The sequence below is a fragment of the Leptodactylus fuscus genome, chromosome 2, assembly GCF_031893055.1.
Source record: "Leptodactylus fuscus isolate aLepFus1 chromosome 2, aLepFus1.hap2, whole genome shotgun sequence".
NCBI classification, from domain to species: domain Eukaryota; kingdom Metazoa; phylum Chordata; class Amphibia; order Anura; family Leptodactylidae; genus Leptodactylus; species Leptodactylus fuscus.
In genome coordinates this window covers 97,727,308-97,741,005 of record NC_134266.1, presented here as the reverse complement: position 1 = coordinate 97,741,005, position 13,698 = coordinate 97,727,308, and the positions used below count along the sequence as shown (strand labels likewise).

Below are 13,698 nucleotides of genomic sequence, written 5' to 3'. Positions count from 1 at the left end.
ATGTCAGTCTCTTCTGTGACCTTCACAATGACTACCATCTATCAACTTGAAAAATGCCAATTATACCTACAGAAACACTGTCATTCTTCATATAGGTATAATTGAAGCAGAAAGTCTGCAGATGAAAACTCTGATCTTTCTATGAAATACGCTACAGGAAAAACAATTATGTATTTCTGCTGCAGTTTTTCCCACAGCGCTTTTTGACTATGGCTCACTACGTGGGGCTTTAGCCTTGAAGATATGGGCAGGTAAGACTGTTATTCTTTAAGACAATTTTCACAAATCTATATATCTGCCACATTGCTTCTGTCCTAAGGGAGCAGAAAATGATTGGTATAAGCAATGATGCAGAGTTATAAAACGCCCCTTCCTTACTGCCTATAGTATCTGTGAGTTTCTGCTGTACTTCTATGAGAGACTGCCAAAAGACACAGCTGCATCATATGCAGTAAAATATAATGAGACTGCAGTGAGTCATGGGACAGACGTTCTGTGGTCTGTACATTCTGTTGTGTGCATTAGGCCAAGTGGCAAAGAATGAATAAAGATGGCCGCCAACCCATAAATGGAGCGTCAGCATAAACAGATATACACAAGAGTCTCTACAATTTTTTATTAGTACTAGCCTATACTCCACTACAGCTTTATAAATGACTGGATTTGGAAATATTACAATGGCAGAGCTCAGAACTTTTAGTAAATTTCAATGTATACCTGAAGTCATCTTTATTCTGTTGGACTTCTTTCCCTTGAGTCAGTGCTTTCTCCAGATTTCTTTCTAGGATGTTAGCCTAAATAATATCAGAGTACAAGTGTTGTTAGAGACATGGTAACAATTATTGATGCTATATGTCAGTCTGTTATATGACTCACTGGGTGCTCATCTGACTGAAAGAGCAAAATACTTGTATTTCCATGATTCTGTACAGTAACCACAAAAATGGAATTGTAAGGTTGGCTTCCCATCACAGAATGACAGCTTTCTATATTCTGCAATGGAATACTTTCCAGGCTGTCCTAAAAAACATAAAAGATGTGTCATTATCATATTTGTAATATCTTATGAGTACAGTACAAAGTTTCCATGTTACTTTTATCACACAACTTCTATTCCTTTGACATGATAAAAAATTCCAGTGGTGTGCAGAATGCATGAATCCCAAATTATCTTTAGTTTCCAATTGTGCTTTTTATGCTTTATGTAACTGCTGTTCCTTAGATAGTAGCACATTTCATATCTACTTTAACAATTTTTGTACATGGGAAAGTGGGGAATGTATTTACAATGTACAGTGTAGGTGGCAGAACATTTTAAGGGGCCCCTTGTGAATATGCAGCATTTTGACCGTGGTGGAAACGCCATAGGAAAGAAATGTTGTGTATTACAGCTCCTGCAAAGTGGATGCAATTCTGGCTAATCCCATCCACACATTGCAGAAACAAATCTGTAGTAGAAATGCTGTGATTTGCAAATCGCAACATGATCAATTATACCTACGAAAACACGGGCATTTCCATATACACATGTGGACAAAATTGTTAGTACTCTTTGTTTAATGAATGAAAAACCCACAATGGTCACAGAAATAACTTGAATCTAAAAAGTAACCCAGAAGTGAATATGTAAGCTGTGCAGAGTAAATTGGGTACACCAAATCCCAATCGATTTTCCCACTAGCCCCTATGACGCGAATGGGGAAGAGGAGCATTCTGGGGATCAGAGCTGGTGTATTATCTCTCATAAGCTCTAAATATGGGGTGTCCACTGAAAACGCTCGCACAACTTATACATTTCCTTCTAGTTGCAGCCACTTATGTCCTAATGATTGGGGTGATTTTGGTTTTTTTGTCTTCACATTGTACAAACTAGATTTTTATTTTTATTTTCTGGCAATCTGAGGGCTTGGTGTTTGCAGTATTAGATGTACTTTTCAATGCCACCATTTTGGGGCCTGTAACTTATTGACTACATTTTATTAACTCTTTCTGGGTGGGATGTAAAAGGAAACATCAATTCTGGCATTGCTTTTTAGCATTTATTTTTTTCCCGTGCAGAGTACAGCATAAGTAACATGTTACCTTTATTCTGCGGGTCGGTACGGTTACGGCGATACCTCATTTATATTATGTTTTAATGCGTTGCTATTTGTGCAGAATAAAATTCAATTTAGGAAAAAAATCAATTATTTTTACATCACCATCTTCTGAAAGGCATAACATTTTTATTTTTCGGTAGACAGAGCTGGTTGAGGGCTTATTTTTTGCGGGATGACCTCTGCTTTTTATTGGTACCATTTAGGTTTTCATCTGACCATTTGATTACTTTTTATTGAACATTTTGTAAGGGAAAGGTGGTGAATAATCATTATTTTGTGTGGTTTTCTACGTTTTTTTTTTACGCCGTTCACCATTAGGGTTAAATAATGTTTTACTTTTATTGTTCAGGTTATTATGGACGCGGTGATACCAAATATGTAATGTTTTTTTCTCTTTTTCTTTATTTTACATAATAAAACATTTTAAATGGGGAAAAAGGGATTTTGGGGGCTTTATTATTTATAATTTATTTTAAACTTATTTAAACTTTTTTATTTTTACTTTTTTCTAACTTTTTTTTTTCTGTCCCCATGGGGGATTGAAGCAGTGATCGGCTGATCACTGCTTCACTAGATATACACTGCAATACACGTGTTACACGTTTATTGCATTGTATAGGAAGCTGTCAGCCTGTGTAGACGCACAGGCTGACAGCTTCCTTTAGGGCAGGATCAACCAGGTGCGAGGACGGGGTAAGTGAAGGGGCAGACCCGGGGTCACTGATCAGACCCTGGGCTGCCCCCTACGAACACCGGCACCCCCGAAACGCGGGGGGGGGGACTTGGGTGCCGATCGCCACCATATTACACTGTAACCCCGGAGATTCCGGCGGTCATGTTGACCGCCGGCATCTCAGGGGTTAACACCCGCGATCGGACCCGGTTCCGACCGCGGGTGTTACGGGGCATTGTCAGCCGTAACATACGGCTGACAACCGCAGGGCATGGTGCGCACACAGGCTCTGCGGGAAGGCCTTTCCGGCAGTGCCGTACTATTACGGCAGATGTGGGGAAGGGGTTAATGGCAAGTCAAGCCCATGAAAATCGAGCCATGTGTTTGATCTGTAAAAAAGTAATGCGTACATCATGGATAGCACATGGCTGAGCAGTTAGTTTTTGTGAAGTCTAAAGCTTATCCTTGAGAAAAGTAATGTAACGTATGAAACTTTACAGAATGTTATATTTGATGCCTTAAAGGGGTTTTCCCATCTTAGTGTCTCAGCATGCTGCCTGCAATGTCTGCTTCTCACTTCCTGTATTTCTCTCCCCCCTTGCTAAATGAGACACACAATCCTTCTACGGCTTTATCAGCAAACTGCAATTAGCTGAGCTGATTGTACAGTACTTCACTTGTCCTATCTCCCAAGTTTGTGGTTATAGCAATGCTGTGTAAACAATTGGATAAAAAAGGTCACATTGCAGGGGAAGAAAGCAGAATTTCTAAAGCAATATATTTAGGAAAAGTCTTCAATTTACACAAGCTACCAGTGTAGATAGGACCCTTGAGATGGCACAACCCATTTAACACTGAGTTTTCATACTAAAATCTAAGATCATATATTAAAGCAAAGAGTGGTACAAAATAATGTTTTATATTCGATTTCACTTTTGCATCCAACACCACTTTTGACAATAATATAAAATAACTTCTTTTCAGAAAGTGGTTACATTAAGTAACCTAGTACTGAACTGCAATATGTGTTCTAAATTACAGTACACTGTGGACTGTGGACTTTGTTATGGTCTTGCACTTTGGTTATAGTCTAGAAAATATTAACTTCTCCATTTGATAATGTTCTACATTTTAATTAAGAAAATATGTAATTTGCTATTGCAGTTACCAGTAAAACCTGGTTCACATCTGCATTCGGTATTCCATTCGAGGAGTCCACTTGAGGACTCCCCAAACGTAATACCGAATGCAGATATGAACCCGGGCCTAAGCTAGCAGAAAAAGGAACCCATTGAAGTCAATGGGAGGCTTTTTTCAGCGCTGAAATTCCACACCAAATTCCTCACCATTTTGCTCCATGTGAATGGACCCTAACAGTTTAGTCTGAATAGGAGATGGGCAGTGAATATGCAGAGGGAGGGAGTTAGTAAAATGACTCTAGAGCTGTGGAGGCTACAGCCACAATTCTTACAATTCCATACCTCCCAACTTTTGAACAACAGAAAGAGGGACAAAATGTGTGGCCCACTTTTATGCTGACTCCGCCCATTCTCATTCATTTTTCATGTCCCCTGACACAGTATAATCCTCCTACAGTCACCCGTACGTTATATGTCCCCCACATTATAATGTTCCCTCCAACTGCCCCACAGTATTAAGTCCCTCTCCTGGTGCCCCAGTTTAACCATGAAACTGGAGCAGCTGGAGGGAAACATTAGCAATGGGGGTAGTTGGAGGGGACAATAAATAAATGGCAGATGAAGTGGGACATTAAACGGTGGGCAACTAGAAGCATACATTAAACCATAGGGGTAGCTGGAGGCTGACATTAAACTGGGGGCAACTAGAGGCAGACATGTCCCCCTCCAGCTCCTCCCATGGTTTAATACCCTCTCCAGTTGTCCCCCAGTTTAAGTGCCCCCTTATCTGCTCCATTTCATGTCCCCTCCTCCATCTCTGCCCCCGGTTTCATCTCCTCCCTCCATTTCTCCCTCAGTTTCATATCCTCTTTCATTTGCCCCCAGTTTCATGTCCTCCCTCCATCTCTGTCCCCAGTTTAATGACAAACACAGACAGACAGACAGACACACACACACACGCTCTCTCTCTCTCCATCCTGCATCTCAGATCCCACCTTCCCCCTCCCTTCTCAGTACCTTACACGGATCTCTTCTCTCTTCTCTGCACGGGACACTGACACGCCCACCTAGTCACGTGACCGTGTGATGACACACAAGGTCCTTGAACCATAGTAAAGCGTTCCTCCGATCACGGCAGCCTATTATCTGTTATAAGAGCAGGCGGTGATCGGAGGAATGATTGATCAGTAAATCATTAAAGGGACATAGTGGAACATGTAGGGAGCTGCGTGAGACGGTGGGACAGGGGCAGGAAAACGTGAGTGTCTCGCGAAAATCAGGACGGTTGGGCGGTATGCAATTCATTAATGATCTACCATTAAAAACAATGGGGCAGATTTATTTAAATGGTTTAAAAGCAAAATTGTGTTAGCTGCCAACAGCAACCAAACGCAACAGTTTTTATTTTAACTTCTGGTCCTGAAAAATGAAAACTGCATTGTGATTGATTGCTATAGATAACTAAGATAGTTTTGCTTTTAGAAAATGTTAATAAATCTTCCCATATTAGTATGCTATTTTGTTGGGGAATTGCTAGGACAGCAATTCCCCAGTAGCTGTTGAACCCTGGGAGGGAACACAAGAAACTGTGAGCCCTAAGCTGACGCCCCCAACTGTCCCTTCCTATTACTAGGCCCTATCCTACGTAATAGGCGGCAACCACGAAGTCAGTCCCTTCCTGGATATGTGAGACACAAAACGCAGACAAGACGGACAACAACAAAGAGAGGTCAGCTAGCCAAGGGTCAGTAACAGTCGAGTGATGCAGTGCCAAATCGGAGTCCAAAGAATAGTCAGTGAGGAAAGCCAAAGGTCAAGGATAATAGTGTAAGCAAAAATAGGGACAGTACGGAGCAAGTATGCACACGGCAATAGCAAGCCCTGGTGTGTATGAGAGCGAAGGCTAAATAGGGAGGAAGAACCCGCCCCTGGAGTTGACAGGAAGGCAGGCTGTCAATCACACAAATTAACACTTCAAGAACAGAGGCAAACCAGGGCAGAAGACGGGTGTGGTGCAAATAAAATCACAGCACTAGAGCCGTGTTCACACAGTGCGACCAAAAACTTTAAGCCAAGAACCAAACTGCACACGCCTCCTGCACCGCCGTATGCGAGCAGAGGGTGGTGCAGTCATCTGAACAGGCAGAGATGTTACATATTTGTTCTACTTGAACCATAATGTACGAATGCCAGAATTGATGTTTCTGATAATCTGACCTTTCAAAAACAAAAAATAATATAAAAAAGATCAATAAGTCATATGTATTCCTACATTGTACAAATAGAATTTAAAAGACATCCAGCAAAACAATCTCACCTAGTTTCCACCATAAATAACAAAAAAGTGATAAAAAGCTGCACATATCAACCAAACAATAAAAAAGTTATAGACGTCAAAATACGATGACCTCAGACAAATAGTTTATTTTTGGAAAATGGTGTTTTATTTAGTAAAACAGAATATACCCAATACAACATATCATATTGCTGTAATTGTAATGACTTGCCAGCCAAAGTTGCCATGTCATTCTTAATGTAGAGTGAATGCCGTAAAAACAAAAATGGGATTCACTTTATAAAAAAATGTCAGAGGTAATCTTATTAATATGCATAAATATAAACAAGTTAAGGAAATAAGATGTTTATTAAACACCAAACCAGTCTAGGAATTAATATTAGTATGTGACTGTAAGATTGCATATCAGCATTTTATCGGAAGTTATAGTTATGGATGCTGGCAATTACTTTTATTTATACTCTAAAAACCATATAATTTTTCACTATATTCTTAATCCATTGAAACATATGGAGAAGTATCTTACCCGAGATTCCAGGTCTGTCAATACCAATTCTGCATTTTGTACCTGGAGAATCATTTCCTGACCCCAAACTTTTCCCTCCGCATCTAAAACGGTGAGATGTTTCAGGCAATCCTGAACATTTCGTAGGCGATTATTAAGTTGACAAGTTATCAGGTGCTGAAATAGACATATTAATGTTCATAAAACATTATTTATTGTCTTAAAATGTGTTTAAAATGTAATTCATTCATATATTTATTGCCATGTTACATAATGAGTATAAAAAGTATTTCATTACCTCTACTCGATGATGGAAGCCGTTATTAACCGTGGACAAAGTCTGAGCATACTGTTTTCTTTGATCTGCAATACAGCCAAAAATAAAATGCAAGTAAACAGGAGCTCTATATAATGTTTTCTATAATACTAAAGGAAACTATTTTTAGATTAAAAATATCCATATACAGATGTGGCACTATTTAACATAATTGGTGGATTGTGTTAGCGTGATCTACCTTGGAAATGAAATTTGCTCAGATACACTATCTTCCTCTTTTCCCACACTCCCTCCCTTTTTTTGCCTGTTATATCTACATGCTGTGACCCCCCTCCTCATGTCCTCCAACCACGGTCGGGCTGTATTATTAACATCACTTCACACAGAGAACTAAATGATCCTGCAGTGTGTCTGTGTTTCTTTCTTTTTAGTTGCTATGATTCCTAGGATTTCTCTATCTGCCATGAGCTTGTATGTGTTTTTCTCTCTTCTTATATACTACTGTACCATCTATGAAACTGTATCACTGAAATTTCCCCATTGTGGGACTATTAAAGGATTATCTTATCTTATCTACAATATGAAAAAACATTGGCAGCAGTGTGAAGCTGCATAAAATCATAGTTGCTGCTATAATGACGATACATAATGATGTCACACTACAGGGATAGTAATAAAAACATTAGGTGACAAAGGTTGAAAAAAAAAAAAAAAAAAGATAGCGGAGCTGCCCTCAAGTAACGCGAGCAGTGGCCTCTCTATGAAATGGTTCTAAGGCGGGGGTGTGATTCAGGGCTCAGAATCACACCTCTTAACTGCTGCTGTCTGACAGTTCAGAGCCTAAATGACATATCAGACACCAAAACTAACAGCATTGATTGCCTGGGAACAGCAGGGGCTAGAGAAAAAATTCTAACTTTGCTGGAGTCAGTGGAGCAGCAGTTATTAATTGAAGTAAAGATCTGTGTTTGTAGGAGGTAAAAGGTTCTCTTTAATAATCGTAGATTACTTACTGTAGATGGATTTTGCACTTGGTCTGCTACTAGCACTGCTGGATTTGGTGGATTCTACCTGCTGTGCCAGCACACCCCTAATAAAGGACAAAGATGACATATAGTACAATATAGTAATATAAAACATAAAAAATAGCCTGATTTTCAGAGGCTTTCCTCTTGGCAATTAAAGGGGCTCTATCAGCAAAATCATGCTGCTAGAGCCCCACATATGCGTGCATAGCCTTTAAAAAGTACCGTAAAAGTTATATTAAACTACCCCCCCCCCCCCCCCGTTTTAAAATAAAACCCTGAAAAAGAATGTGCTCTACTTACGGATCGTGCACGCTGGGCGGGCATTCAGGGTGTGTCTTCATCTTCTTCCACGCCTCTTCTTCCTCCAATGTCCTCCGGTCCCGTCTTTCTCCAACGCTCGCGAACGGACAGTGATAGCCTGGGCGCATGCGCAGTAGCTGTAGTAGAAGCCGTATGCTACTGCGCATGCGCCCAGGCCGTTTTTTTATATCAGTGTCGAGCGCCGGAGGAGGACGGGACCGGAGGAAGAAGAGGCGTGGAGGAAGATGAAGACACACCCTGAATGCCCGCCCAAGGTGCACGATCCGTAAGTAGAGCACATTCTTTTTTAGGTTATTATTTTAAAACGGGGGGGGGGGGGGGTAGTTTAATATAACTTTTACGGTGCCTGAATAGCCTTTTTAAAAGCTATTCACGCATATGTGGGGCTCTAGCAGCATGATTTTGCTGATAGAGCCCATTTAAAACACTCTATTCCCTCCCCTTGGTAGTTGTTAATTTTTCCTATCTGCAATGGCACACACCAGGGTAACCCCCAATCCCCTCTCATTTTCAGTCTCTGCAATGAACCTCTGGCTTCCCAGATACACTCTAACCCAGACATTACGGGATTAAGCCTTTGTGCTGATGACGTCCTCACTCTCATTAATCCCCACATCACCCTACTGAGTCTTCTGCATACTCTGCGGCAATATGATGATCTCTCTGGTTATAAAGTGAATCCCTTAAAGACAGAGGCCCTCCCCCTAAAAATCCCACACAAATCTGTTCAACTGCATAACCATTTTCAATGGAAGGACTCCTTCTTTCACTATCTGGGAATCCAGCTCTCTTCCTCCTACTCCATATACTCCGTATATTCGGTTAACTACTCTTGTTTTTTTCAGAACCTCCAGTCCCTACTTGATAAATGGCGTCTCCTGTATATATCCCTTATTGATCGAATAATAGCAGTAAAGATGACCCTGCTCAAAAAAACTCTTATATTTTTTTTTAGACCCTCCCAGTAGCATTTCCCTGCTCTGAAATATGATCCCTTCAAAAAAAAATTTTCCATTTTATTTGAAATGTTAAACATCACTGGATCCAATGCTGGCTGGTAAGGAGGCGGGGGGCTGGCGGTCCCACATGTCCTTCACTATTACTGGGCAATCCATTCCATATTGGGCAGGCTTGCTTCATGCTGCACACTTGATTGATCTGTTGACTTTGGAGCTCAGACCTTTTGATTATTTCATTACAACCTTTTAATTACCTACATCTGAATTGTTTCATTACTTGAAAATAGCCAATTTTTTGATTACTCTTTACAGAGCCCCGCGGGTCTCTGCCCCTATTATGTTTCAGAGGTTATGCCAAGTTGGTACCCCTGTGAAAGGATTTATCCCAGCCATATACAGTATATGCTCCTCTCCTCACTGGATGGGTGAACAACCCCCCCCCCACCACCACCACGCAAGTACATTTTAAAATGGAACGAGGCACTCAGCAGACAGATCTCACCTGGGCAGTGACAGATTATATGGTCTCCTGCAGCCAAGTCTTCTACATATGGCACAGTACAAAATTATAATGCACTGGTATCACAACCCTGCTTTGTTGCATGCCCTCAACCCTGCACCTTTTGGAGATGCCTATCAGCACTGGGAACATAGCATCATATTTTTTGGGATTGCCCTCTGATCCAACCCTTTTGGACGGAAGCCCAACTTCCCTATTTTTGTGTTTTCCCCTCGTCACCATGGTCTACACTTATTTTTCCTTTGGAATGTTTCTTTGTTTATTCTCAATGACTTTGTTCTTTGATCTTTTATTGTATTTTTGCATGTTGGTATACTAGAAACTAATTAACATTACAGTTGGGGAAAAAAAAAATCAGCCTGATTTCATGTAGTCAAGACTCCTGTCTTGAAGGATATGCTCCATATGCCTCTTAGGAGGTTGGGATTTTATCAATTTATTTGTTAGCTTCAGGATAAAGATTTCTTTGTTTACATACAAATTACTATTGCAAATTCTAGCAGGAATACACCAACTATACAGAGACTGCCAAGTAGCTAGCTGTAGCTAGACGTTCCTTTATCTGGGAAAAAGGTTCAGTTAACTGCTCTTCCTCTGTATACATAAAAGTGGATTCTTGGCATCTCATTTGACAATAGCACCTGAAACACATGTCCTTATAAATATAAGCTATGCCCCAGCTATGCCCCAGTAAAGAGGACCTTTTACCATCTTCGCCAATTCCTGCTCCTTTACTAGGCACAGCTCCACTTTTGTGCTGTTGTTTTTTCTTTAGCCTTTCTAGCTAATTAGGTTCTGTATAGTCAAGTGGATTTTCTCAGGCAGGGAGAGCTACGAGGACTGACTGAGCTCTCGGACACCATCTGCCAGTGATTGCATAGTATCGGAGTTCAGAATTATGCCTTCTCCTGTCTAACACTATCCATATAACTTGCAGGGAGCCTGAGTAGCAAATCATTCACCAAAATGACTTCTTGGAACAGTGGGCGCTGGTATAAAAATTCCAGCAGCAGTGGAATCAGTAGAATGGTGCCTATTAAAGAATGCAAAAAACTAGAGTTCGAATGAAAGAAGGAGAAAAAAAACTAGGTATAGGTAGGTGCAGCTTGTATTGCTTTGTGACAAAGTGATGCAGAGTTAATAAATCCAATTCCACAGTACAAATAAAAGGCAACGCATTTTGACATTGAACCAACATCTTCATTACACCAACTTAATGGCAGAGCCAACTGTGCATATGGGCCATTTAAAGCCAGAAGAAGCCATCATAAGAAGATGTCGCAGAGAGGACGTGCCAGAAGAAGACAGAGGCTGTCGCAGGAGAGTTTTCTCGCAGCACTGGGGACGCCCCCAGTGCTCTTTGAGCGCTGGAAACCTCCCCCTGTGCTGCAAGAAAACTCATTAGCATGCAGAAGAGAACCGTGATATTTATGGAATGGCAGCGAAGAAGACTTCTAAAGGTAGGAGAAGAATAGTATTTCTTAAGGCTACTCCTACATGTTAGGGAGAAAAAAATGCCATATGTATATGGAGATATATATACACTTGTATATATATATATATATATATATATATATATATATATATATATATACACTCACACATCTTTTCCTTTCTTTTATTGATATGTTTTTATTGACACACCATAGTATATTTATTGATCATTTATTGACGCAGTACTGCATATATATATATATATATATATATATATATATATATATATATATACATATATATATATATATATATGTGTATATACAGTCCTATGAAAAAGTTTGGGCACCCCTATTAATCTTAATCATTTTTAGTTCTAAATATTTTGGTGTTTGCAACAGCCATTTCAGTTTGATATATCTAATAACTGATGGACACAGTAATATTTCAGGATTGAAATGAGGTTTATTGTACTAACAGAAAATGTGCAATATGCAGTAAACCAAAATTTGCCCGGTGCAAACGTATGGGCACCTCAGCAGAAAAGTGACATTAATATTTAGTAGATCCTCCTTTTGCAAAGATAACAGCCTCTAGTCGCTTCCTGTAGCTTTTAATCAATCCCTGGATCCTGGATGAAGGTATTTTGGACCATTCCTCTTTACAAAACAATTCAAGTTCAGTTAATTTTGATGGTCGCCGAGCATGGACAACCCGCTTCAAATCATCCCACACATGTTCAATGATAATCAGGTTTGGGGACTGGGATGGCCATTCCAGAACATTGTAATTGTTCCTCTGCATTAATGCCTGAGTCGATTTGGAGCAGTGTTTTGGATCATTGTCTTGCTGAAATATCCATCCCCAGCGTAACTTCAACTTCGTCACTGATTCTTGAACATTATTCTCAAGAATCTGCTGATACTGAGTGGAATCCTCAGTGGAATCCTGAACTAGAGTTCAGTTTGGAGGCTACATTAACAGTAGGGCAAGGGTTGAGTGCTGGGAATAAACAAAAGTTACTATGGGGAGCTGGGATAAAGCAAAGTTTCGGTTTAGGGCTGCTCTAAAGCTAGGGTTAGGCTTAAAGACTAGGTCAATGGTAAGGTAAACTTTGGGGGCGAGAATAACACGATATTTATAGGTGAATGCTGCCAATAAACTAAAGGTAGTGTGGGGAGCTTGGAAAAAGTTTTGGTTAGGGTTGTGGCTAGAACAAAGCTAGGGTTAGGTTTAAGGACTGGGCCAAAGCTAAGGTAAACTTTGGGGGCTAGAATAACACATTATGGAAAAAGTTTCAGTTAGGGTTGGAGCTGGGACAAAGCTAGAGTTCAGTTTGGAGGCTAGAATAACACTAGGGCAAGGGTTGAGTGCTGGGAATAAACAAAAGTTAGTGTGGGGATCTGGGATAAAGCAAAGTTTAGGTTTAGGGCTGGTCTAAAGCTAGGGTTAGGGTTAAAGACTGGGTCAATGCTAAGGTAAACTTTGGTGGCTAGAATAACATGATATTTATAGGTGAATGCTGCCAATAAACTAAAGGTAGTGTGGGGAGCTTGGAAAAAGTTTCAGATAGGGTTGGGGCTGGGACAAAGCTAGAGTTCAGTTTTGAGGCTAGAATAACACTAGGGCAAGAGTTGAGTGCTGGGAATAAACAAAAGTTAGTGTGGGGAGCTGGGATGAAGCTAAATTTAGGATTAGGGCTGGTCTAAAGCTAGGGTTAGGGTTAAAGACTGGGTCAATGCTAAGGTAAACTTTGGGGGCTAGAATAACACATTATTTATAGGTGAATGCTGCCAATAAACTAAAGGTAGTGTGGGGAGCTTGGAAAAAGTTTTGGTTAGGGTTGTGGCTGGAACAAAGCTAGGGTTAGGTTTAAGGACTGGGCAAAAGCTAAGGTAAACTTTGGGGGCTAGAATAATACATTATGGAAAAAGTTTCAGTTAGGGTTGGGGCTGGGACAAAGCTAGAGTTCAGTTTGGAGGCTAGAATAACACTAGGGCAAGTTTTGAGTGCTGGGAATAAACAAAAGTTAGTGTGGGAAGCTGGGATAAAGCAAAGTTTAGGGTTAGGGCTGGTATAAAGCTAGGGTTAGGGTTAAAGACTGGGTCAGTGCTAAATTAAACTTTGGGGGCTAGAATAACACATTATTTATAGGTGAATGCTGCCAATAAACTAAAGGTAGTGTGGAGAGCTTGAAAAAAGTTTTGGTTAGGGTTGTGGCTGGAACAAAGCTAGGGTTAGGTTTAAGGACCGGGCCAAAGCTAAGGTAAACTTTGGGGGCTAGAATAACACATTATGGAAAAAGTTTCAGTTAGGGTTGGGGCTGGGACAAAGCTAGAGTTCAGTTTGGAGGCTAGAATAACAATAGGGCAAGGGTTGAGTGCTGGGAATAAACAAAAGTTAGTGTGGGGAGCTGTAAAAAAGTTTGAGTTAGGGTGGGGAGCTAG

The 13,698-nt window shown here is 40.5% G+C and overlaps 1 protein-coding gene across 1 annotated transcript in view; it reads right to left on the bottom strand.

Moving 5' to 3' along the window:
• LOC142194071 (epidermal growth factor receptor kinase substrate 8-like protein 3) overlaps positions 1-8,102 on the bottom strand; it is a 28,559-nt gene extending 20,457 nt beyond the window's left edge. The window contains exons 1-5 of the mRNA XM_075263097.1: positions 8,003-8,102; positions 7,011-7,075; positions 6,734-6,889; positions 877-1,020; positions 718-794 (exon numbers count right to left, since the gene is read on the bottom strand). Coding sequence (XP_075119198.1) covers positions 718-794; positions 877-1,020; positions 6,734-6,889; positions 7,011-7,075; positions 8,003-8,102 — 542 coding nt within the window. The remainder of the gene's footprint in view (positions 1-717; positions 795-876; positions 1,021-6,733; positions 6,890-7,010; positions 7,076-8,002) is intronic.
• Between the last annotated feature and the right edge of the window lie 5,596 nt (positions 8,103-13,698).